The sequence below is a fragment of the Nelusetta ayraudi genome, unplaced genomic scaffold (genome assembly GCF_046127955.1).
Source record: "Nelusetta ayraudi isolate G7.1 ecotype Tasmania unplaced genomic scaffold, CSIRO-AGI_Nayr_v1 ptg000005l, whole genome shotgun sequence".
NCBI lineage: Eukaryota > Metazoa > Chordata > Actinopteri > Tetraodontiformes > Monacanthidae > Nelusetta > Nelusetta ayraudi.
This window is the reverse complement of record NW_027466055.1, coordinates 5,555,927-5,582,723: the sequence shown is the minus strand read 5'-3', so window position 1 is coordinate 5,582,723 and position 26,797 is coordinate 5,555,927. Positions and strand designations below refer to the sequence as shown.

General features: G+C 48.4%; 1 protein-coding gene across 1 annotated transcript; it reads left to right on the top strand.

Moving 5' to 3' along the window:
- The first annotated feature begins 254 nt into the window (after positions 1-254).
- atosa (atos homolog A) lies at positions 255-26,797 on the top strand. The gene is made up of 12 exons (XM_076051216.1): positions 255-1,682; positions 16,236-16,420; positions 17,904-18,100; positions 18,710-18,835; positions 19,280-21,206; positions 21,762-21,887; positions 22,847-22,935; positions 24,444-24,540; positions 24,703-24,861; positions 24,950-25,018; positions 25,355-25,548; positions 25,970-26,797. Exons 1-12 carry the CDS (start codon positions 1,652-1,654, stop codon positions 26,121-26,123), a joined length of 3,354 nt encoding a protein of 1,117 aa, XP_075907331.1. The 5' UTR covers positions 255-1,651; the 3' UTR covers positions 26,124-26,797.

The following is a 26,797-nucleotide window of genomic DNA, read 5'->3' as shown; positions in this document are numbered from 1 at the left end:
CTCGTTGGCTTGGCCTTGTTTGCAGGGACTTTGAACTGCAACATGTAAGAGCATTAACTTACACACACACGATCTTTGGGCGCACACACAAGCCAAACAAGACGGAACAAAATGTTCACGAGTGGGGAACAAAAAAAGCCCAACTCTCACGTGCGCACGTGAGCGCGCATCGAATCCCGCTGACCAATCAGCGTAAGGATGGGCAGCCCGTCCATTGTGTGTGTATGTGTGCACCTTCCTCCTTTCTTCTCCTCCTCCTCCTCCTCTTCGCCGCGCGTTCTCTACAGTTGACGTGAATGGGTTTTAAAGGCGACCGCAATATCTGGCGACACCGTCCGACGCCGCGGCTTCTTCTTTGTCCCGACTTTGGGTCGGTTGCTATAGCGGCGGGTTCAAGCAAGGCAGGCGGTGGCGGTGGGGGGGAAGTGACGACTGGAGCTGTTGTTGGGACACGTGACAGGAGCTGCGCTGATCTGTTTTGACAAGCTGTGTGGGGGGGTGAGTTCTCGGGAGTGAGTGAGAGAGAGAGAGGAGGGGAGGCAGACTGGAAGCATCACGACTAGTTTGGTGGTGGAGGTGGCGGCGGCGGTCTGGGAGGGGGGACGACGACCCACGACCGACGACGACTCACGGTTCATCCGCATTTCCGTCCCACTTACGGGTTCGCGTCAACCTGCTCGTTGCCACGGCGGCGTCGCCTGGACGCGTTCAAGTGGAGTCGGTCGTTTTTTAGTTGTTGTCGTCTTCAGGGGGGGGGGGGGGGAGAAAAGTTTTAATGAAGACTGCGGAGGAAGTGGACACAGGTGGCGTCTCGGCCGTTAAGTAGATGGCGACGCGTTCAGGCTCCGCAGAATATCGGGAAGCGGATAACGTTCCCAGTGATTTCGCTCGTGAAATGGAATGATGCCCTGCGAATGTTCTAGCGAGGAGTCGTCGGGGCAGAAATATTGGTCCGTCGACGGGCATTTGTGGCCGAGCTGCGTGTCTCACCTGCGCTGAACAACCGTGGTTGGCGGTGGTGTTTTGCTAGCCTTCGTCGTCGCCAGCTGACGCCGTTCGAGTCACGGTAAAGTTAGAAGTTGGTCGCGTTCGGGGGGCGGGGGGGGCTACCGTGCTTAGCTTGCGTCGCCGGGAGTGAGCAACCCCTTCCGGGGACGAGACGTGCATCGCGACGCTGCCATGGCCCGGGTTGAGGAATTCGAGACGGGTTGCCAGAGCAGTCAGCTGGGGGGATATCGCTGGTAAATCAGCTCGCTAGCAAGCAAGACACACTGACAACTCCTCCATCTGACGGTAACCTGCTACTCGTTACCAGCTGTCTTTGTGTTAGTTGGACAAAAACACACAACAAAAACAACAACAACATTGGGAGCCAATGGATGCGTACAGTAGCATGCTAACAAAGCGTCGCTTTGTCGTCGGATAGGGGTTGGTGGGGGTGGGGGGGACAGGCAGCTGGCACCAATCACTGGCTTTCACAGCTGATTTTATTGCCGAGGTAACGCGGCAGGTCACCACTGGTCGCAAAGTGCCTTCTCCAAAGGTGGAGTGTCCAGACGCCGTGGTTGTTTACTGCCACAGCTGTGTGTGAGACCCGAGAGAGACAGACAGACAGAAAACAAACTGAGAAGAGACCTACAAGACAACCCCGATGACACTGGACAACATGAAGCCCGAGAGAGGTACGTGATTTACAGGAGCGCCACAAAACAAAAGACATGTGGGTTTTGCAGCAGATAGACACAGAGTGGGCAGCGCACACTGTGAGGGGGGTTTCATCCAGCTACAGTGGACAGTGCGTGTTCCCCCCCGAGAGAAGAATCAGGACAGGGAATTATGTAACAGCAGGTCAGCCTGGCCACTGGTTATGTGAATTAAACAAAGCCTGACCCGACTTGCACATCAAACGCCTTTTGCTGCTCTAGTTTTGGTGGTTAACACTCATGTCAGCTGTTTCCTCTTCCTTCATTTCTGCATCACCACAGTGCCTAACGGAAGGACTCTCTCCTCCCCCTGGCTGTTTCCTTTTCTCCCCCCACCCCTCCTGTAGACCTTGTTTTGGTAGTTTTGCACAAGGCTGCTGCAAAATGTCTCGACTCCCACCCTGCTGGGGAACTAGGCTCCGGCCTTATGCTCGGCAACCTGTTTACACGTCTGCAGCGAGAGGTGAAACGGGGACAGAGTTTGTGTGTTTGCCTCGATTTCTTTCCAAAAACCTCAGTTCCCTGACATAATCGATAACTGATGAACGGGGACCACTGTGGCCGCACTGTCTGGTTTGCACTAGATGACAGTGAAGAGCCGCTGTTCTGCGTCCTGATGAGATTAGCTGCAGTTAATCAGGGATAGCCTGTGTGTGTGTTTGCATTGGTTACGAAACTGTTTTGAGTGGGCTCTTCCTGAGAGCACAATACACACTGGTAACAATACTCCACGGCAGACTGTAAACATGCGCTGCCCTATATGGGTTTAGAGTCTTTTCCCTCAACCTTGCTATGCCTGGCGGTGCAGGAGGCCTGCAGAAACATCTGTGGGATGTGACATGAGCAAGCAAAGGGCACAGAGTATGCTGCTTAGCATACCATGTCCAACTTGGTTGTGCTGCTGCATTCTCTTGTGTTGGTTGGGATACCGACTTGATATTTAATCAACTGCTCAAAGATGCTCTGTGCCTGTCTGTTGGTGAGTTGCTGTTTTTGACAAAGGCACACTACAACAGCAACGTGTTGTCACCGTGTCAGCTTGGGTCAGCCACTGACTGTTAAATTATAAAAGTGTGCGCTGGCAGAAGCTTTTTTGTTGTCCTTCATTCTGGGTTGGTTTTTGTTTTTTTTTACTCTCTCCTCCACCTGGTTTCACAGAATGTGGAATGTGTCAATTTGAGAACTGTGCACATTAAAGCTGGACAAAAAAAATACCTTTTTTGGGGGGGGGGGGGGGTCTGCTATAATGTTTGGAAATGGGGCAGCAAGACAAGTCCAGGCATGCTCCTTTAACTTCAACTGGCGCAACAAGTCCTCCAGGCCGCGACTCCCTGGTCAGGAAAAGTGAGAAGAGCCGAAACCACACAATGGGTGTGATGTCACTTTGCAATGTAAATGGGATGGCACCACAGGTTCTGTTCTTGCGGGCGGGGGAAGGGGGAGAACTTACTCGCACGCATTAACATGAGCATGCGACCCGCCCGGCAGATAAACAAGGAGGAGAAGGGCTCACACAAGGAGTGCTTGACGTCACTGTGTAATGTAAATGCGGTGCCGCCGCTGTGTTCTGCGCACAGTCTTAAGACAAAGCAGAATCTTTGTTTCCCTGCGAAGCTTTTTGTCTCAAACATGTTTCCATCATAAAGGGAGCAGAGCCTGTGTTGTGCTGCGAGGCCTAACCGAGTCATCTGACCCCCTTGTTTTTCTTAGCTGAGCTGTAAGTCGGGGAGAGCAACTGCCTGTGTGACTGTACATGCACGCTGGTGTGCCGGTTACAAGCAGCGTCGATATCGGCCCTAATTAATACTGCTGAGCATGTGGCTCAACTGGCAGCCTTTATTGGTCCCATAAAAAGGGACGTGGAAAACGCAAGACGTGTTTACACCGACCTGTTTACACCAGTCAGAGGAAAACGCAGTCTGTCATATCAGGTTTCACTCAGTCAGCTGAAGTGTGGCTGAGCCGCCTTTTATTTGTTTTGCCAGAGACGGCATTTTGTTTCCACTTGTGGGAATCGCAGCGCAGAAACTCAATTAGCTTACAAGACTCAACTATGTGCAGGATTTTTTTTTTTTTGCAGCCGCGCTTCCTGTTTGGAACCATTATTCCTTCATGGAGGCATTGATTCCCCACCCCCCACACTCCCTCCGGATTACCACCTCGCGACTCCCGGCCAGCTGACACCCTAGGTGCTTCACTTCTTGCCTTGTTTTCGTCCGCTCAGCCAAATTCCAGCTGCCCTGAAACGTCACGGCCACGCCGCGTGGCTGCGGATCAGATACGCTCACTCTGACGAGAGGCCCAGATAACGCCACAAGACACACCCACACATACACACACACACTGTCCCGGACACTGGCAACTGCCTCACCTTGTGTTGTCTTTGCCCTCTTTCCAGCAGTGATATACAGCACAGCACAGCACAACAGGTGCTCATTGCACAGTCGGTGTATTTCACTCAGGTACAGGGCGCTCGGGTTAGTCCCACCTTCTGTTTTACTCAAATTAAAGTAGACTTTTGTGTTTCTGTGGCTGTTGTTGTCATATCAAATGTTAACTTTGCAAGTTTGGTCAGTAAACGGTGTCCTGTAGCTTCCCCCAAGTTACTACACATTGTATTAACTACTTTACGTCAGAAGAATCGCTGGAACTGTTTGTCTTTTTTCATGCAATACCGCTGCCATTTGCTGACCAAGCTGCACTGGACATGGATATTGGATCTTCCCATTGTACTGCAAGATTTAGAGCCTGTCTTTCTCTGTGGATACCAGCACTGGGCAGCCATTCAGCTGTGAGTTACTGTCGGGCCTGTGAGCATTATCAGCCTCAATCAAAGCTGTTGTGACAGGTTTGGCTGTAAGTAGCCTGGCCTTGCCTAGTGGCTTCCTGGGAATGGGCAATCAGTCCCTCCAGTCCAGTGATGCTCTTACATAATGCTGGGACGTTTAATTTAGCTCGCACAAGGGCACTGATATCCCTTACATATGTTAACCCTGCGCCTTCAATTGACCAGAGTCATATTGAACTATAAACACAAGCGCACGCGGAGGCAGGTGTCAGTGTTAACGGCAGGGACGCACAAAAATAACACGGTCCAGACTTAGCACTGGACTGGCTGAAGCTGAAAGCAGCAGCATGGGTCACGCCTGTGCTGCCAGGGGCCACCTAGGGAAGGTGATGTCATTTGCTTTTGTGTTCGTCACATCCTCCGGCCCCTCTGGTTCCTCGCAGCCTCCCGACCGTCCGCGCTGCAGGGACAACTAGAGAGCCATCTGGACCTGGTGGGTTTCGCCTAGTAGGGGTGGTGATATGGTAGGAGAAATTCGAGCTTATTCACCTTGTATGAGTATTTTTGCATTTTGAAAATGCAACACGGTTAGTTTAGGAAAAGTTAGAGCTAAATTAACTTTGAATTTTCTCAGCAGTAGTTTTAACGACTCACAGTTGACGGCATCAGTTAATGTAGATGGTAAAACATGTAACTATTAAATCAAAAATCTTTTGTTTTGTCATCTTTAAATCCTTGCTATAACATAGAGATATTATGAATACAGCCTCTGCCGTGTCTGTTAACCCAATCGTTACCAACCATAACCGAACTTCTTTCATTCGAGCTCTCCCACCCCTCGTCTCCCTCGTTCTCCTTTCTTTCAAACACAGACCGTCAGATCGTCTAGACTACATCTGCTTTAACACCTCGCACTTCACACCTCCACCATCACTATCTGCCAGCACCAAGCACACAAAAAAGCATTTCAGTAAAAATAGATCTCACTTAAATACTATTTAAAACAGCTAATTAAAGATGTGATTGCAAAACATAGCTCAACTAGCAAACACGGGTTAATAAAGAGAGTAAGCCAAACCTAAATACAGACAGTAGATGGGCATGGCAGCTATTGTAGGCTGGGTATCCATCAGTGTGTGCCTTTATTTTGGGACTTTGGTTCTCGCTAAACCTTACCCAAGTTGCTGAACGGCTGAAAGGGGTAAAATGAAACACCAGTTGTACACGGTGTAATCTCGACTAGAGTGGTAATTCCAATACTTTCAACTCTGTTATGAGGAATTTTGATCAGTAGAGATTAGACATCCAGTAATTATGTAGCACACCGTCAAGAGCCTACATGGAGCACAGAAAACAGCAAAATAACATTGAAAGGAACACAGAGTGCAGTTCATGGTCATTGATTGTCACTAATGCAGCTGCACAACTGGTTGTTGAACTTATTGTTAAACAACTCTGCGAGTTAGTTGGAATCTGTTTTACCCCAAGTCTGATACTAGACACCGCCCAGTGTTGTGTAAGACCGCAATTTAATCAGTTTTGTACACCAGACTGGCATTCAGCAGCAGCACGCCACTTACATGTCTTATCTTTCTCGGTGTTCCTTGGCTGTGCGCTGGCATCGCATAGTACCAGAATAAATAATCACAGCTGTAACTTGGGGATAGAAGTAAAGTTAGAACGAGAGAGGCTCAACCTGAATTTGCCAACTGGCTTTATATGGGAATTGTTGTTAGGACAAATAAACATAACAAAGCTTGTTTTAACCCATTCATAACATGCATATTTTTTACACTATAAAAAAGTAACAATAAAATGGTGTTTTTATTTGGCATCATGAAACTAGGACATCTGTCCAGCACTAAAAAGACATACATGAACAAAAGTTTACACAAAATCAATTGTTTTGTTTGCATGGTTATTAGTGAATCTGGAAAATCAGTCTAATCTAATTTTACTGTGTGTGGTTTGGTTTACCACAATTAAAACCAGCAACAACAAACAAAGAAACAAGATAATCCAGTTGTAAGGCTTATTAAAATGACAGTATGATGCAGATGAGCTTCAGGCACGAAAGAAAAGAAAAACATAGAGTCATAGATAAAACTGACCTTTTGTTAGAGGTTTTTTTTTCCAGGTTATACGTTATTGCCTATTATTGGATTTATAATGAACTCCACTTAGTTGCATCTGGCATGGAGAGCAAGATGCATGGTTAGCATTTAGCCAATAGCTTGAATCCAACATTTCATTAATAGGCACCCTTTCAAAGACTTCACAATCCTTGGAGAGCCACAGAAATATTGGCTGTACAATTACATCAGGGTGAGGTCAAGTTACCTGAGGCGCATACAAAGTAGGACTTTTCTTCAGCCTCCCCAATCAATTCCAAGCTGACAATTCCTTATCAAACCCCAACCCTCACTCCATGCCGACTATAAACCAGCTTAAACTGGGTTCCACTCCACTTTCTACTCAGGTGACTTTGGCATGGTTAAGTTTTCTTTTTCTTTTTTTAAACCCTGATGTTCACCCTATGAATGCTGCTATTGAATTTAATACATGAAACAGCCCTAAGTACAATTTCTTCCAGACTGGAGTGCTAAATTGTTGCGTAAAGCTGGAAACGATTTTAAAAAGTTTTCAGTTTTCCTTTAAAAAAAAATGTATTTGCTTATTTGTCAAACGCAACCTATTTCCCTCCTGACCCAGTCACCAACCAGTTCAATCTTTCCGTCACCCGACTGACACACTTCGGCCTCGCAGCCTCACGGCTCAGATTGCTCAATCCAGACCTCCTTTCGAGAAAATTGCCATCTGCGGCAGGAGGGAGGTTAAAGGCCTTCACATTTACGCTGATAGCTTGTGTCTAGTTACAGAGACGGGCTGCTGTGTCCTACTGCCCTAGTGTCCTGTAGGCACCAGCATGTCAGCTTGCTGAAATTCAAACTGTTGTAAGGAAAGATTTAGTGTCGGGTGGTGCCTGAAGAAGGCTCGGGTTCTGGCTGAGGCCGCCCCATCTGTGCACAAAGTTCACTCTAGTGGCCTATCTTTCACAGCATGAAGAAACCTCGCCACTCTCCAGTATGCGTTTGTGTTACAAACATACATACATACATACACACACACTCGCATATGAATGTCATCAAAGCGAAGTGGAAGATAACTGCTGGTTGCAATCATCATGTTGCACAGTGTTGGTGCCAGATTAAGTCGTTTCGTGTTTGTTGTTTCTGTTGAGGCTGACTAATTCTCAGTTTTGCCCAACTTATCCTGCACCGCTTCACTCACTCAACATCAGTGACATGTATTGTTCAAACAACAGGGTTAAAGGACCTCCTCGTTCAACGTTGGGCTTCGAGGGTCTGACTGCAGGGGCGGCAGATGCTTCCAGATCTTGGGGGGATTGTTGCGAGCTAACGTGATATATTTCATTATCCTATTAGTTGCAGATGTCCTTACCTCACTACTCGTGTCGTGGAACCTTACATTAGTATTCATCCGGGTTTTTTTTTTTAATTCCTGGGAAGTTGTACGCTACATTCACATTTTTCGACGCTTTCATTCATTTAAAGCGTTCTTTGTAGCGTCAATGAGGTGTGCAGGTTTTCAGGCTTTCCATTGATTCCACCAGACATGCTAGACATACTCAGCTGCCCGATACCACCTGGCATTGCACGTCACCAATGAAATCTGCACACTCTTTGGCACCGGGTCAATTCTGGTTACCTAACTGCGATCGGCTATTGTTACAAATGAGTGCTGTCGTCGTACTATATCAACACCACAAGACACGTACAGGAGCTGCTGAAGTTGTGAGATAGCAGCTCTGTATTAACTCCGTAAAAAAGCAGAACTTTGTCGAAGGACTTGGCTGAAAGAACAGTGTGATGAAGCTGCCCTCGGAAATCCTGTGTCAGGTCAAAGAGCCCTTCGTTACTTTTTCCACATCAGCTGATTTGAGTTTTGACTGTCAAGCGTCGACGCCTCCGGGTGAAGAGTTTTTTCCACAGTGCTTGGAGCTTGTTTATAATGTGACTTCACCAGTATGCAAGTTGTTGAGTGCCTAAACAACAAACCATTTGTTTGTGATGGGTGTGAGAGAGAGAGAGAGAGAGAGAGAGAGAGAGAGAAGGCAAAGGTGGCTTGTCAGTCTGGGTCAACGTGTGTGTGTGTGTGTGCGTGTGTGCGTGCGTGCGTGCGTGCGTGTGTGTGCGTGTGCGCGAGAGACGGCTGTGGGAGAATAATAGCCACTGCGTTCACAAAACAGAAGAAGGGTTTTCCTCTGCTGGAACTGCGACGTTGCTCCTCAGCCAATCAGAGCTTGTTGCTAAGAGGGCTGTGAATCTGCCCCTTTGTGTCAGTGGGTGAGGGGGGGGGGGCACACACGGCAAATGCAAAGTCCATGGGTTCGGAGAAATCTGAAGTAATTTGATAGCGAGAGGAGCAAAAAAAAAGTTTCATCAAGTATTCAAAAATTGATTTTCTTTTTTTTAACAGGTGTTTGTTGATAGGATTCACCAATGGCCAGCTCACAGAATTGAGTTAGCAGCACCATCCTCTCCTGAAAGTACTTAATAACTTGATGCGGATCAGTTCCTCCTTATCTGTGAGGCCAGGCCCGTTCGTCACAATGTTCTGGCAAAAACATCCCAGTGACTTGGCAGACTTTGCTATGACTTTGAGTCCTTTGGGGTTGTTTTTTTTTTTTTCTATTCCCTTCTTTCTTTTTTTCTTAACTCGCAGCAACAAAAACAGGAAAAGTGATCCGACTTTGATGTGTGATTCACGCTGTCAAAATGCTATGGAGGCCCGGCTGACCCTGTGTATTTACATACAAGTTATTTATATATTTAAAAAAAAAAAAAAAACCTCACTGCTTTCTTGCTCTGCCTGGCGTGTCGGCGGTTTGGACAAAGGATTCATATAAACAGTCTTGACTGGAATAACATGCACGCCTACGTGCGCAGGGTAAGCACGATCACACAACGCGGCTCAGCAGATGGTCTCCGGGCCGAACATCGCGAAGGCAACGGAAAGCGTCCCAACCATAAACAAGCGCGTCCTTAACGATCCGGTGCACGTCGGTCGCACTCTGAGAGGGCGACGGCATGTTTCTCCAGCCACATCGTCCGTCGAGCTTCCCCCCCGTCCCCCCCACCCCCACGCACTATAGGACGCATATTGGTGCGGCTTATTCACACACGGAGATGCTCTTGGCTAACCGTGACGGGCATGTTTAACTCCAGGTCTTTGTTGCCTTGGTAACGCCCCTCCCTTCCCCCGGTCAGCGGTTGTAATCACCGATGACTTTTCTCCTGCAGTTCCAGGTCAGAAAGAGACGGACAATCCTGTCTTTCCTCGAGGCTGCTGCTTCTTTTTTTTTCTTTTTTTACTCACCATGGCCGTGTTCACTGTTTACAAGGTCCATAATACTCAAAATTCACTTTATTGATGCTTTCTCGCACTAAAAGTATTTCAGTTTCCCCAGGTGCTCCAAAATGTTCAGGACTAAAAACATCTGAAAACGTTTAAAAGGAGACCTTTGATGTTTGTAAGTGCTGAGTCGTAAGAATCACTCAAAATGTTATTCATTTGGTTCCGAATTTAATATAGAATTTTTCCTATTCAGGAAACCTTTCAAAGCTGCTGAACTGGTGGGATCCCAAGTCTGAAATTGTGCACACTCATCTTGGAAACCTCCTACGTTTTGTGTTTTCGTTGTAAGAATATAACTGAATGTTTGGGCCTCCTACGATGAAGGAAGGGGGCATCTACAGGAAGCATTAAGTTGCGATAAAAACAAAAAGTTGCCATTAAAACTGCTGACCCATTGGCTACTGACCTCGATGGTAATGAGCTTATTTGAACAGCTCCTGTTGAATGTGACTGGCAGACAGGCCAAGCGTATTTAAATTGACTATAATATTAAATTACATTTCTCAATCACGGTCCGTGTTTCAGAATTTTCAATGTAGATGATTGGCAACACGACTCCTGTTGTGAAGTGACAAACGGAAATGCGTGCAAGGAACAACGTTTAGTCCGCAAAGGTTGCTTTTCTAACAGGCTGTTGTACAAGGCGGTAGAATGAGTTTGGTTTTGCAGACCAGCTGGCCTCCAAATATAGTCAGTCAGAGTGCAGAACTGGCCATGGCTCAAAAAAGACAGCATTTCAAACAATTCCCAGAATGTTCAAGAGTTGCTGACACCCAAATTTTTTTCTGCCTGCTTTGCTTTGCTTTGCTATCAGTATGATGAAACTTTTTCAGACTAGACATCTTGGATGCTTTGTACTTTTAGCAGCACCAAGGCTTTGGCTTGAATTAAAAATTAATTACATTTTTGCCCATTGATCAAAAAAAAAAAAACATTTTCATTTTTCTTCTTGATCATTTTAAACCAAATTTGCCTCTATAATTTTGCTCAAGACATCAGCATCCTGTCAACAAATAATTAATGGCACATGTCTAAGACACCCTCTTACTAAACTTCCATGCTGCTGGCCAAAGAAGAGCCATTGATTAACTGTGATACCTAACGTGATTGGTAGATTAATCACTTTAGATCCCTCTTCTTTTTTTTCCTTATGGCTGTTCAATCAAAATTATTTTCAGTTCCAGCTCAGCAGATTCTGTGTGAGTGTCGCAGGAAAAACACATACAAAAAATAAATTGCCTGGTAATATAGCACGTTTATAAACACCACTACACACTGGCAAAAATATAGCAGGAGCTGCTGCCATCTTGAGATTTTGCGTTCAAGGTTTGGTGGCGGCGATGGTTGTGCGGCCGTTAAGACTTCAACACTTTCCATCATCATCGGTTGGTTTTCGCCGCCGTTAGCATGCTAATCCCTTCTTTGACCAAGCGCAGCTGTAATTTATTTTCGTACGCTGACACACATTTAAATCAGATGTGACCACCACACGGATGAGGAGCGACCTCTAAACACCACAGCTCCTCTGGTTTTTGAAGCATCTCTTTCAACCCAGTGGAGGAATAGTAAACAGCAACAGACTGCTTCCAAGTTGTGTCTATATTTATCTCACTGGGGGCTGCACTAAGCAGATTTAGAAAAGAAACTGTCCGTGTAATCTCGCACTCTGCCTCTCTATCATCATTATACAAACCCTGGCGTGTGTTTTGTCTGCGTTGTCAGGCTGTGCACCTGAAATACCACTGAAAAAATGAAGTGCGCTCGTGTCTTAGAATCCCACTGGAGATTTTGAAATCTGTGAAGAAATCTGGGTTGCAGCTCATTGAGCCTGCTGTGACTGAACTGTAAGAGAGCGTGTCTGGCTTAATTTATCCAACAAAATCACACAGACAGAATGGGATTTTATTTTTAGTGCTGGAGTAAAACGGCACTGGAGTTAAATTTAGATTTTACATCCTGCCCGTGCACACTCTCAGAGGTGTGTCTCCGCCTCGTCTTCTGCGGAGAACATGAAGTGCTGTGAGATTTCGGTGTGGCAAACAACATGGTTTGTTTGATGCGCTCACTGAAATTAGGTATACAAGCACGTGTTGTTTCATCTGTTACGCACCAATGAGTGATGAATGTCATTTAAATGAAGAACATTTTTGTCACTTTACACAGTTGGCAACAAAGGTGTCTTTTAATTTTAAGTAGAAATGGGGGTCGGTGAATCTTGGCCATTTGGATCCGTCCACCAGTGTCCACCGGTGTGCTCGAGTGTCTTGCTGCTTTGTTTTTCAAGAACCCTCTACATTTACTCAGCTCTTCTCATGGTTTAATTATTTATTCTTGATGATAAAATTGCCCCTGTCCCCGTGGAGCTGCTTAGGGGAGCCTCAGCTGTGGCTATATTCAGTTTAGTGATGAATGCACTGCGACCTACCCTTGTTAGCGTTTTAAAATGTTAACGCACAGGTGAAAAACATCACCCTTGGCAATATTCAAATTAGGACAGTAGGGAAGTACGCGGAATGTTTCTATGTGCCAGTATCCTTCCTGATAACCACACAGCTACTGCACTGATAGCCGCGTTTGGCCTGTTCCTAATATAGGGAAGAATCACTGTTTTGAATTTCAGCAACGTGGTTTCATTGAGAGAAAGCCTGCTCGCGTTGGCTGATGTACTACTAGCCAGTCTGCTAACCCCAGCCACTAGCATCTCCATGGCCGGTGGCCATCTTGAGCAGTCAGGCTCAATCTGATTTGGCAAGTACAGGCCAGTTTAGACATATTGTGCTTCCAAAGTTTAGCGCTGACGCAGTGAAAGCAAATGCTGCCTATTTACAAAACCTGCATTTGCGTTTGACACTGTCAAATTCGACTCTGTGTTTGTTTACTTGTTGCCCTCTCCTTGTTTTTAGAGAACCTGCAAAGGGTCGTTTTGTTTTGAAACCAAATAAGCACTTCATGCTCCACTGAAATGTAGGCATATACACAAACCTCATCTCAGTGAATGTGCTGACTGAACAAAGGCAAATGGGAATGTTGCCTCCTGTATGGGCGCCTTCACAGTATTCAGATCCGTTTGCGCTGGCTGCCTTTGAACGTCTGTCTCTATGCCGTCTCGGTGCAGCATAAAGACAACAGAGAAAAAAAAACAAAAAAATGGAACCCCAACTCTTGGTAACCGTCTTGGTTTGCCTTTTGCATTTAGCCACTTTCCTGGAGGCCCTGAGGTGAGGATGATTCACATGCAAGTGTGTGTGTCAACGTGCACCGCAGTGTTATTCCAAACACTGATGCTGAGTGCTCCGCTGTCATCCCAGAGGCTTTTTTTTTCCCGTCCCGCATGACTCTAATGCTGATGTGTTTGGCCGAGGTCGCGGCGATGGCTTAGGGGTGCGTTACCGAGAATGTTTGCATGTGGCCGGCCAAAGCAGCCGGCTCTGGAGGTGGCGGTTCCAGCTGCACTTGGTGGCAGGCGCTCACAGGTCTAATAATAAGACGCCTGAATCCAAATCCGACCTGTTACATCACACGCGTCACACGATATCGGGACGTAGACGGAAGGGTCACATGCACGTGTGAAAAACGGAGAAAGATCAGCGTTCTGTTGCGTATTTGGGTTCGGGTCGGTAAAGTGCTGCGTGGATCGGTAAATCCTCTTACGCGCTGAGCCCGAACCTGATTATATTTTCCCTCCGCTGAAGTCCCTTTTTGTTTGCGTTTCTCGTGTCGTGCCAGCCATTGCCGTGGCGCTCTGGGCACGGGCTGGGAAATAGGAGATTGGACTGCGTAATTTCAGATAATGCACAACGCTGAAAGGTAGATAAGAGACTCCCAGTCTTCAAGACAGAATGAAAACGAGGATGCAGGAACCAATCGGTCATGGGTGGGAGGCGTGGAGAGAGGGAGGAGGGGCATGGAAAGGCAGGACGAGGTCCAGTTGGTGTGAATAGTCGCAGTAAAAGGCTGCTTGGAACAAAATAAACCTTTTTTTGATCAAACCTTCCTGCATTCTGAGCATTTGTGTGTCCGTGTGCGTGCCAATGCGCGCGCTATTTACTCATGGTGCCGTAAAGAAGGACACCCCTCATGTATGGAAATGCAAAATGGGCCCCCTTTTAGCCCGAGCCACCATCACTGCTCCTTTTGTCTCGAACTGCACAGTTGTGGTTGTGTTGCCACCACGTGCATCTGTGTGCTTCTCTGGCTGTGTTTGTCGTGTCCATGTGCCTGTGGATTTTTGTTGTATGTGCTTTAGGGTGTGTGTATGTGTGCGTGCGTGCGTCCGTGCGTGCGCTCCTTGGTTTGATTTTCCTAGAAAACAGCCATCCAGGACCCCCACTGTGCATACACAATCAGTGGCCCCTGTCTATATGTGCCTCTGTAAGTCGTGTGTGTGTGTGTGTGTGTGTGTGTTGGGCTGGGGGTTGTGTGTGTAGCGCACCATTCCACCAGAGGCTGCCCTCCATAATCACTCATTCACCTCCCTTCATGCACCTATTCATGCGTCTCTGCTCTGCCGTGTCCCTTGCCCTCCTCTTAGTGTTTCATCCGTAGCCTTAAACCCCCCAGAGAGTCGGGAACACTGGAAACACTGGGAATACACCTTCACACGACGCACTGGCCAGCATCGAGTGCCGCCACCGCCCCCTCACCGGTGACTGTCACGCATGTTGTGACCTTGAGCCTCGACTCTCCCTGCCGTATATTTTCTCCCCCCTCTGGTCCGTCGCCCCTCTCGCTTTGTTCTGGCCCATAAAGAAAAGAGGAGACTGCGGTGGAATATGGCTTCCCTCCCCGTACTCTCTCACACACACACCCCCACCCCCACCCCCGCATTCATTCAGCACACGGCTGGTCGACAGAAACCCCTCCCCGCTCATGTTTTGTGTCAGACTGCGCCTCTCTCCACGTGCAGCAGCAGCAGCAGCAGCAGCTTAAAGGCACGTAGGAGGAGTTCCCTGAGAGAAACATGTGTGTCTCGCTGGCTCGGACGCGACACGCACACACACACACACACACACACACACACACACACACACACATTAAAAGGCATCAGCAGCTTGTAGATCACGCTTCTGCAGTGCCGGGGGAGGAGGGACTCCTCGACAGGTCGTGTCCAGACGTATGCATGCTTGTGTTTTTAACCCTTTACGCCCCCCAAAAGTCTTTAAAATGATGAGAAGAAAACAAAATCCCAGCATAAAATGATTTTTTTTTTTTTTTGTTTCTTTCTTCTTTTTTTTTACTTAATGTTAATGAGACTGCTCCTTCTACGCAAAACGCGTCCGCTTTCGCATATCACAAATCTGGCAAATGATAGACATAACTTGATTTTAAAATGCAGTAAGATGCCAATGAGGGCAGAGATTTTACCTCCAATCATAGAAGCAAGTTGAGGTACCTGGGTCACTTGTGATGGTGCCGCCAGAGATTGAAATACGTGTGCGTCATTGTTTTTTCTGCTTGTTCGACCCTTCAACCGGATGAGACCCGTCGAGAGCGACGGCTCATTTCCAAAGGGGCGGCCTGGCCAAGAGGTCAGCAGCGCTTCGCCTTCGTTGTCAAAGCAATGTGGGATCCTCAGAGCTGTCATGTGTCAGCTGACCTCCCGCAGGATTGTGGGACTTTGCTCTGGTGGAGGCCAGTAGCAGCAAAGTGAAGATGGCCTCTGAGGGCCCCCTTGCTAAAAATATCCCCTTCTTTTGACCCAAGCTTCATTTGCAACTCAAGTTTTGTTGTCGCTAGAGCCGCGGTTTCACAGCAGTGAACCGGTCGTTAAAGTTAAGGCAGTCTCTGTGTAACCAGATGTATCCAGTGCATTGTATCAATTTAAATAACTGCAGAAGACCCTGAACGAATCAACAGGCTGAACAGCGCGGGTCCGCACTCTTCTGTGTGGTGATCAACTTGTTTGCTGTTCAAGGTACATTTGGCCTTCTGCCAAACCCTGCGTATATATTTTACAGCCGCAGAGACTGCACATTCATTTATGGTGCCATTGTTTTGTCATTGCCGAGTACATTGACTGATCGGGTTGTATGAATTCAGTCTACATGCCGCCATTAGGATGCAATCGATCAGAAAACACCCATCAGTTGACGGTGCAGAGTTTCTCTCTCAATTGAACCTCCCTCGATTTTAAACACAGACAAAAGCCTGAATAAAAGTGCTAACTGTCGATGCTTGTCCCTTTTTTTTTTTTTACTCCTCGGTACACATTCCCACCCGCGGCATCGCGAGGTCGATGAATCTGCAAGGTAACCCGCCGAGTGATTTTAGAGATGCGCTGACAAATTGTGCCTCTGCCCCCACAGATGCGACGGAGGAGTTCTTCGAGTACGATGCGGAGGAGTTCCTCGTCTTCCTGACGTTGCTCATCACAGAGGGACGGACGCCCGAGTACTCGGTGAAAGGCAGAACTGAGGGGCTGCACTGCCCACCAGCCCAGTCGGCCATGCCGCCTCTTCACAGGCACGAATGCAGCGACAAACTGCCACAGGTGCTGTCCGAACGCACTCTAGCACAACACCGCGCTCCGCGTGCACGACACAATGCGTCAGTTGCTTAAGTGTAGACGGGGGAGGGCTGCAGGCTCGCCTTTTCTTCCGCCCCCTTGCCGTCTTTTTTTTTTTTTTTTTTTTCTGGCACCGGGCATTCACAGACGCAAGCTTATCGAAGGGAATGCACCTCTGAGTTGCTTTACGCTTTACTTTCTGTAATTGTACGAGCACAGCTGGAACTGAGCCCAGGTCCGGATCGCATCACTGATCATTTCAACTCCTAATGTTCTGTTTTCCAGTGGCGGCCCGTGAATTTCATGTTTACGCCATCAGTGCGACGTATTTAATCCACCCGAAATTAATCCACCTCTTTATGCCCGCAGTATGACCCCCGGGCTTGAGAATCATCACAGAACCACACTTACAAACGACGTCACCTTCATATAGGTGGCCCAGACAAGCAAAACTTTCTCACATCTGAAATTAGGAAGCTAAGGCCACTGATACTGCCAGAACTCGCAAGTGAAAGGCAATTTTAAGAGATTACTCAACAAAGTTTTGATTAGTCCACCAAAGGCACAGTGAGCTCAGAGTCTTGTTCAAACTTGTCTGGGAATTGTCACTGTGTCGTGTAAGACACCGAGACGATAACGAAACAAACTATTGAAATATTTAATTATTAAACAATTGAGCATGTCGGCACAGCTGCTGCGTCAATGCGCCACATAATGTTTTTCATGTTGCAGATGATTCGGCAACTAAATCTTTACCTTCTCCTTCAGCCGTCGTCGGTCCGTCGCGGTAACTAACGGGTCCCCGGGTCGAGCTTAGTCTTAGAGGCTCCCAGTTCTTACACAATTGCAGGACCACGAGGACGTGTGAAGTTCAGCATGAGGCCAACTAGCTGGCCTAAGCATTGCATATTTGCAATCTGATTGGTTATTTCAACTGACGGTGGTCCGTTCACTCACAGCGGACAGAAGCCTGCATTGTTGACTCTGCTGGCCTGAGGCAGATTTCATAGATCCTCATAGAACACAAGCCAGCAGGTATATGATTGGATAAAAACTCTAATGTCAATATAAACACTTGAAACAGTGCAACCAAGTGGATATGATGGGACGTGAAAAGAACTATGAGACTACGGAGAATTAGTTTATCACAATTTTATCTTTCTTTGGAACGGACAGGCAAATTGTACAGTACAGCGGAGTTAAAGGTAATACATATAAAAGTCCTTCCATTTCTCGTTTAAGTCCTGGTATCCTGCACTCCTAGGAAAACAACAAACTTCCTCCTTCCTCCGTAACAGTCAGAAGGGAAAAGGGAAAATGTACTTTTCCAAGTCCGGTCATCCAGCAGAGAAGGCCTCGCCGGCCCTGACGGCCCGCCACTGCCACCGCCAGTTCCCCCCTTAAACGCTGAGGTCCTGCCGGCGGCCGCCCGCTGACGACTCCTGACCCTGCGCCTGTGTTTGTCCAGTGTCGGCAGGCGAGGCGCACCCGCTCGGAGGTGATCCTTCTGTGGAGGAACGGCATCCCCATCATGATTGAGGTCATGCTCCTGCCGGACTGTTGCTACGGCGACGAGTGCCCCCCGAGCGACCCCATCAGCGACCCGGTCATCAAGCAGGACGCTCTGTTGCTGGAGAGATGGACCCTGCAGCAAGTTCCCAGACAGTAGGCTGACACGCGCACCATCTTGCTATTCACACCTGGACAATGTCACACACGTGTGTTTGCTGCCATGTTCTACAGCCAGATTCACACAAAACAGCCACCGCCACCTCTTGCTGCTAAGGTCATCAAGTGCTCCCGACACCCAAAGTTATATTTGTCCTCTTTAACATATTATTTTTGTCACCTCCCTATTTCTGATATGTGAGGACATCAAACAGAGGTGAAAAAGTATCCTCAGTTTCATGGTTTCCTGTCTGTGGAAGCTGTTTTTATATTTAAGTAATGAAAATTCAGTGCACCTTTCAAAAACCCCCCCCCCAAAAAAAAAAACTGCTGCAGACAAGATTCCAGAAATTCCCCGGCTTTGTCTTTGGCTTGGCACAAACTAATAATACAACTAGAAGAAGGTAGTTGACCTGGTACTCAAATAGTTAATGAGAGAGCGCACTGACCCCATTTCCTACTTTCACGTGTACAAAGGAGCAAGTGCTGTGTTTAAATATTACACACGAGCACCCTTGAACTATTTACCCACTAACCTGACACACTGGCACATTTCACCCTCTCTGACTGTTTTTTTTTTTTTTCTCTCTCTTTTTTTTGAAATAGAAGCGGCGATCGCTTGATCGAGGAGAAGACTCTGCTGCTGGCCGTCCGCTCCTACGTCTTCTTCTCGCAGCTCAGCGCCTGGCTCAGCGCTTCCCATGGCATCGTCCCCAGGAACATCCTGTACAGGTCCGACTTCACTTTGCTTACCAGAGGCATTAAACTGCAGCTGATTTGGGCCCTGTCTACATGAACAGGGGTAGTTTTGAAAACAAAATCACAAGGCCGGAAATAATCACGACCAAAATAGTTGGCAAAGCAGCAAAATGTTAGTGAAAATGATTAAAATACACCTTGCTGTAAAGAGAGGCTGCTGTTTGCAATTTAGAAGCAAAGTCTTGTTGATGTCTTGGTCTCAGTTGGTGCAATCTTGACACTGCAGGTTACAAAAAAAAACCTCCGGTTTCCGGAACCTACAGCTGCAGTTGCGTGCGGATAAAAGGCAAAAACCCTGCAGGGAAACGCACGGTTTCAAACACACCCGTGTTTGAACAATCAGGGTAAAAGCCTGTTGCTCGTGCAGTTTGAGTGACCTGCTGTGTGTCTCGTCTCTCTATCGCCTTCGCCGAGCAGGATCAGCGCCGCAGACGAGCAGCTGGCGTGGCAGTTCTCCCAGCCGCCCTCGGAGCACATCTTCCCCATCCCCAACGTGTCGCAGAGCGTCGCCCTGCAGGTCCACGTGCAGTCCCTGCCCCGCCAGCCCACCTACCCCACGCTGGCGTGCAGCATCCACACGGGGCTGCCGCCCCTCTACATCAAGACCCCCAGCCTCAACCCCAACCTCAACAGCCATGGTGGCCTGCCCACCCTCAAAGTAAGCCAGGAGCCCAGCGGGGACGCCGTCCTGCAGAACTCGCACGTGTACCGGAGCAGCTCCAACAACTCCAACCCCATACCGGGCCTCTCCCTCAACGGACTGCCCATCCCCAACCTCCCCGTGGGCAACAGCCGCCCGCGCTCGGCCGCGCCCAAGAGCCAGGACCCCCGAGAGGAGCGCTCCTTTCAGAACGGGGAGCTCCCGCAGGTGGGCGGTCCCAAGTGTCCGGGCTCGCCGCTGTTCCACGCGTCCTCGCGCTCCACCACGCCCCCCCGCGCCCACTCCCCGTCCCCCTCGCTATGCCCCTCCCCCTCCCCGCTGCCCGCCAGTAAAGCCGGCAAGTGGCTGTACTCGGCCCTCAACGGCACCGCTGACCACGCCCGCGCCGACGACTACGGCGGCGGCACCGACGGCGGCGCCGACCGGTCCAAGGGCCCGATCCCCGACACGCTGAGGGCCTTCAAGAACCTCTCGCTGGCGGAGCCGCTCGGCGGCCGCTGCCCCTCGCCGAGGCCCAATGCGTCGGAGACCAACCCGCTGATCGGCTCGCTGCTGCAGGAGAGGCAGGAGGTCATCGCCCGCATCGCGCAGCGCCTCAACTTCTGCGACCCCACGGCGCCGCCGCTCCCACCGGGCCTCTTCGGCGCCGAGAACCCTTCCAAAGCGGGCCGCGACGACACAAGTGCCAGCAAGACCAAAGAGCCCGAGGGGGGACCCGGTGCCGGGCGCACGCCGGCGGGCGACACCGCCGCCTTCAGCAAGCGCGAGCGGTTGTCGCCCAAACCGGCCGCCTGCAGGAAGCTGAGGATGAGCGAGGCGAGGGAGGCGAGGGAGGAGGAGGCCAACGGCGAGGAGGGCGGCAGGGACGGCTCGGTCATCGCCCAGGCCGTGCACGACATCGCCAGGCTCATCCAGGAGCGGCTCTCTGCGCCCTCACTGTCCCCCAGACACGGCCGGGGGGGTGGCGGCGGCCCCCCGCTACACCACACCCACACCACCACCGTCACCCACACGGTCCGCACCTACTTGCACACGGCACACGCCTCCTCCTCCAACACTGCCGCCAACGGCTACGCCAACGGTCACGCGCCCAGCCACGAACCTCACAGGGGGGGCGGCACCCACGGCAACACGGCCGCCGCCGCCGCCGCCTCCGCACACGCGCCCATTTGCACAGAGAAGCCGAGTGGAGTCGACCCAGGGTCCGAGCGCTGCTCCCCCTCGACTCACAACGGTGCTCATTTTACACTTGAAGAAGCCTCGTTCAGAGGCCAGCCGCACGCCCGGCCCGCTCACCGTTTACAAACGCCGTCGCAGACAGACAGAGTCAGGACCCCCAGCAGCCATGAAGCCCCCTCCGCCTCCCTCTCTCCACCCCAGCCCCCCTCCCCCTCCACCTTCCCCTTCCCCTTCCCCTTCCCCTCCCCCGACAGCAGCCCCAGGATCTCGCAGATGTTCGGTTGGACTTGTAACGACTCCAGCGTGGCCATGAACTGCAACACAATCCACAACCACAGCAAGCCTCAGCCTCAGTACCAGTCGCAGGTGCAGAACTGTGCGACAGCCCCAGCCCCCACCACCTCCTCCTTCTCCTCCTCCTCCTCCTCGCGCGATGAAAATCAGGCACCCTGCAAGTCCAGTTGCTCCAGCAGTCCGGACTTGACCCCCCCCTCCACTGTCCTGGTAAGAGAACCTGTTCATTTGCCTGCGCACTTTTGTTCAGAAGTCCATTTTGTGCTCTAATAATCTTTTTCAACATCCTGTAACTGCTAAAAGAAGGTCCCGTTTATTATTAGGTCCCGACATCAGCTAGACATTCTTCACCATCTCTTATGGTCAAATCTCTCAAAGGATTTGAAAAGGTCCATTAGACTTACTTTCTTTGTTGAATATAAAGCCAGAAATACTGAAACACAAACATACAAGCCACTATTGTGAGTCTGTGGTAAAATGTGATCCTCCTTGCCTCAGTCAGGACGCTGTTGTCATATCAGTTTAGGTTAATATCTTTCTGAAAAAGTCATTTTGAAAGACTCTAGGCCAGACCATAAATTTCTATATATTTTTTTCAAAAGTCCTTGAGATGCTTCAAGTCATGTACTTGAAGCACGGAAGAATGGAAGTGTTCTAAAGAAGATGCTGCGATGCCTCACGTTGCAATTCATCAACGTTTGCAAAACATGACGTGGCATTAAATGATTTTCACAATCTGCCTTCATCTGTTTGCTCCCATGGCAGCGAGCCCACAGCCCCTCTCCGTTACGGCCTTGCAACAGCTGGAAGAAGCAAAACCGCCACTCATTAGACGCCACCGCGACCAAGGCCTTCCACCCGCGCACCGGCCTGCCTTTGCTCTCCAGTCCTGTAAGAAACTCACACACACTCGGGAGTCACCGTCCTCGTCTCCTGATTTGTGCATTCATGATCATAAACAAGCTCGCACTCGTGCTCACTGACTCAGTCAACATCCGCTTGTGTGTGTGTGTGTGTGTGTGTGTGTGTGTGTGTGTGTGTGTGTGTGTGTGTGTGTGTGTGTGTGTGTGTGTGTGTGTGTGTCAGCGAGACACTCACCAGCCCTTTTTTTTTCCGGACCATCTGAAGCATTACTCACAGATCCTCCACGAGCGTTTCAGAGAGGAGTAAATGTCATAGCAAGATGCTGAAATAGTCGACGGGGTTTTTTTCATCAGTGGCTGGGTTACCGAGTTTGTTTACCGCAGTGAATGTCCAGATGAGAACGCGCTTGATCATCACAGCTTCCCCACAGCGGTCTCACTCACGCGAGCAGTGTAAACAGGAGGGGATCCAAGACGCTGTAAGACGGGGATGGGCAAACTTTTGGACTCGTGGACCACAATGGGTTCTAAAATTAGTCAGAGGGGCCGGAGCAGGAGCTGATGGATGGAGTGTTTTGCTGACCCATGTCATGGCATTTGTAGAAAACATGTACTTTAATGCCAATTGAAAATGAACAAAATGTAAAATTAGCTCTTTATTGAAATGACTCTTAAAACACTGAAACATTTATGAAATACAGCTACTTTTTATTTACTTACTATTAATATCATTTCTTCAAGCTTAACGCTTTAAGGTTAACGGGCCGTAGTTTGCCCGTGGCCGCTCTAAGAGATGCAGAAAATGCATGAATCTGTCTGTATTTTGGCATTTGTGGCGTGCCGCGCCGCCCGGTTCACGTCGTGTGAAGGCTCTTTCATGTGGTCTTTTAAAATGTTCAGAGTTGACCTCCGCTTGTCCTCTGAGCTCAGTCCTTTGGCCCGATTTGTCCTGTTCCTGATCGAGTCGCGTGTGTGTGTCTGCGGCAGGTCCCTCAGCGGAGAAGTCAAACAGGCTACTTTGACCTGGACACGTCTGTGGTTGGATGTAAGGGTCTCCCCTGGGCCTCTGGGAAAAGGTACACAAACACACACACACACACACACACACACCAAGCACCTCTGCCACTGCACAGCGACTCTGTCCGCGGTGATAATGTGAGCACACCGGACACTCGCTCTGGTCTTTGTGTCGTCAAATTGCCGTTACCATGGTCACAGCCTGTTTACCTCAGGTACACTGTGTGATTCGGAGCACCTTTCAAGTGACTGTATAAAGACCTTGCTTAGTATAGGCGACAGGCAGGCAGCAGGTCGCTTTAACACACACGCTACACGATGAATGTGAGCAGGGTGTAGAGCAGGATTCATTTATGACACAGTGACCATGTTTTCCCTGTAAATTACAAAAACAGTGGCCTAATTGTCAATGAATTGGGTCACAGTTCTGGTATCAAGCCATAGCCTGTGCAGAGTGGCCCTCCTCCACATCAGTTGTCAATTGTCTTTCTCTGTAATATTTCCAACCTTAGACCGATCCTCAGCTCAGCAACATCTTTTCTTGTTTCCCCCCCAAATATTACCTGTGTTGTGAAAGGACAGAATAAGCGTGCATACATTGCTCTCTGTGGTGAGTTGAGGTGAGGGTCAGCTCTGTGCTGCCCATGGCTCTCCTCATGCTGCCACCTGCTGAAGCCTCTCTGTACTGTGATTACTCTCCGATCCAGCGCTTTCTGCTCAAAATGGCAGACGGGCCTGATTCATCTGCGTGAGCGCACGCAGCCACACAGCTCTGCCCACACGCAGCTGATGTGGGTGGTGGTGGTGGTGGTGGTGTTGGTGCAAAGCTGCTCATCATGTAGCAGATGTTCTGATCAGCCTCTGTCAAGTTTCTATGGGATCATAGTCCTTTGTTCTCACAAAGTCTCATTTACAATATATATTTACGTTTCATTTACAAAAACAATTTTTTTTTTTTACTAAATTCATTCATTTATTCATTTTTTATTATTTATTTATTTGTTAATATACACGACCAGTCAAAAGTTTGGACACACCTTCTCATGCAATTTTTTTTAACTTTACAACTTCCTACAGTGCAGATAGATGCTGAAGACATCAAATATATGAGCAAGACATATGTAATGATGCAGCAAAGGAAAACACATTCAATAACTCCAAATATGCTAGGCTATTTTTAAGAATTTAAATATAAAACATATATATATATATATATATATATATATACATGTGTGTGTGTGTGTGTGTATATATATATATATATATTTGTGTGTGTGTGTGTGTGTGTATGTATGTATATACACACACACACACACACACACACACACACACACACACACACACACACAAAGATTGTCTGCTATTGTTGCAGAAGCGCACATGGAGTTTTTTCTTTTTCTTTCTTTTTTTTTTTTTGTTCCACTCAAATGAGCGTGTTTGCGTCCCGACCCAGCTGGCTATTTGTCACAAGCCAGAACGCTCGACAAGATGGTTTTTTCGCACCACGTGCAACCCGAAAAAAACAAAGATGCTGAACTCGTTTGTGTGCATCTGTCAACCTCCCCAGCGTGTGTCCAAAGAGGGAGGGCGACGTGGACGACTCGCAGCAGCTGTTCAGTGCCAGCGCTCCACCTGCCAGTCTGAGCCTGCTGGGAAACTTCGAGGTGAGGCGTGCGGGGCAGGGCGCTTTCACGTTTCATGGCAAACTAACTCTGTCCTTTCTTTTGAAATAGAATTTGTAGAAACAATTAAAACAAAACATGTGAAACACACTGAAAAAATGTGAAAAATGTACTTAAAAAAAAAAAAAAAAACCCTTCTTGTAGGAATGTGTGCTGAACTACCGCCTGGAGCCTTTAGGGTCAGTGGAGGGCTTCACCGCAGAGGTGGGCGCCAGCGGCTCCTTTTGCCCCAGTCACCTGACCTTACCTGTGGACGTGTCGTTCTACAGCGTCTCCGATGACAACGCTCCCTCGCCGTATATGGTCAGCCACCTTCTTTGCTCTCTTTAGTGGTATTAGGCTATGATATTGGTGACGCCACTATATGTATGTATGTATATGTTCTCCGCAGGGTGTGATAAACCTGGAGTCCCTGGGGAAAAGGGGCTACAGAGTACCTCCATCAGGAACCATTCAAGTGGTGAGAAAACCTTTTCACTCAAACACCTTGCATCACAGACTGAAAAGCACCATGTGCCAAGAAATGGAAAAGAATCCCCCTAGTGGCCGCACAGTAAAATACAGCATTTGATATTTGCCATGTGTAGTATCCCAATTTGGGATCAATAAAGTAAATCTCTTCCATTATTTTCTATTTGAGACTTTTCTCATTGCATTTACAAACATGCTTTTATTCATATCTTATGTCGCTTTCTGTATTTTTCATTGTCAGTACAGAAGAATCTGCTCTGGTCCCCAATAGTTCGAAACCTGTCTTAATTTCTCGTCTCTCTCTCTCTTCCTCTCTGCCGGTCAGACCTTATTTAATCCCAACAAGACGGTGGTGAAGATGTTTGTTGTGATGTACGACCTACGAGCCATGCCAGCTGGACACCAGACCTTCCTACGCCAGAGGACCTTCTCTGTTCCCGCCCGCCGCGACGCCAACAATCAAAACAGCAGGAAGCCCCTCGGCCACGGACGCACATTGCGCTACCTCGTTCATCTGAGGTGAGCTTAGAGAACTTTTTCCGGGCCACATCAACTATGATCGAGTGTCTTAGCTGGGGCCCATTAATTCGATATTTAAGTTGTAAGAAATCTGTTTAAGGTAAACTGTGATAAACATTGCATCTAACCTTTAAATTGTGAATTAATGCACCTATGGTATTTTATGTTGAAAAATATAACAACTATGTCACAGATAGATGCATTGCGTGTCATTAGTTTGATGCATTTGTTTAGAAACGTCACAGTTTAACAAGGATGTGAAGATTTAAGCAGGTTAGGTTGAACAGAAGTCCAAAATAGGTGTGTGAAAATAAAGAAGATAATTGTGACTAATCGAAAAAATAATCGATGGATTAGTCGACAACAAAAATAACTGTTAGTTGCAGCCCTAATTGTCTCCCTTCTCCCAACCCCTCATCAGGTTCCAGAGTTCCAAGTCTGGGAAGATCTACCTCCACAGGGACATACGGCTGCTGTTTTCCAGGAAGTCCATGGAGGTCGACAGTGGTGCTGCCTACGAGCTTCAGTCCTTCACAGAGTCCCCCATCGACCCGCCATATTCGCCACGCTGCTGAGGCCCAGTTCGCCTTCCACCCTTCCACCCCCCTACCCAACCCCCCACCCCAATCACAGAGGCTTCAGACACCTATCAATGCCAGCGACAGACTCCTACTAAGCCAACAGCTCATCCAGGAGGTTTCTGAAAGAGAAGAGATTTGAAGAGTGGCAGTCAACAAGATTTGCACGGCCAGTGCCTGAACTCTGAAGTTCCCTCTCCCTTTGTCTCCCAGGACAGAAAAGGGGAGGAGCTAAGAGGCTGGGAGACCGGTCAGAAATGAAACCCTTGTTCTCTGCGCAGTGCATGACCAAGGATTTGACAGATAGGGTTAAAGGCTTTGTTTACTGAGAATGTTTCAGGTATATATATTTTTTTCTTCTCCAGCGTCTGGCAGGAGAGGAGAGACCAGTGGTTGTGTGCTTAAATTATTTTTTGCAGAGTAACGGCTACTTTGCTCTAAATCAAAAAAATGTTAATTGGACCTTTACTTGACAAAACAAATGAGTGTTCTCTCACACTAATTGTTGATACACATGCAATACAATGCAATGTTTGAAATCCTTAAGATTGATTGAAACTAAAAAAAATTTTGACCCCTTGATTGCTAGGCGTGTGTGTGTGTGTGTGTGTGTGTGTGTGTGTGTGTGTGTGTGTGTGTGTGTGTGTGTGTGTGTGTGTGTGTGTGTGTGT

Bases quoted from the DNA above. Each gene is read 5' to 3' on its own strand.
- atosa (XM_076051216.1), top strand. From the start codon at position 1,652: ATGACACTGGACAACATGAAGCCCGAGAGAG. The intron at 21,207-21,761 runs GTAAGAGAACCT...CTCCCATGGCAG, and splicing joins CCCCCCCCTCCACTGTCCTG to CGAGCCCACAGCCCCTCTCC. The intron at 21,888-22,846 runs GTAAGAAACTCA...TGTCTGCGGCAG, and splicing joins TGCCTTTGCTCTCCAGTCCT to GTCCCTCAGCGGAGAAGTCA.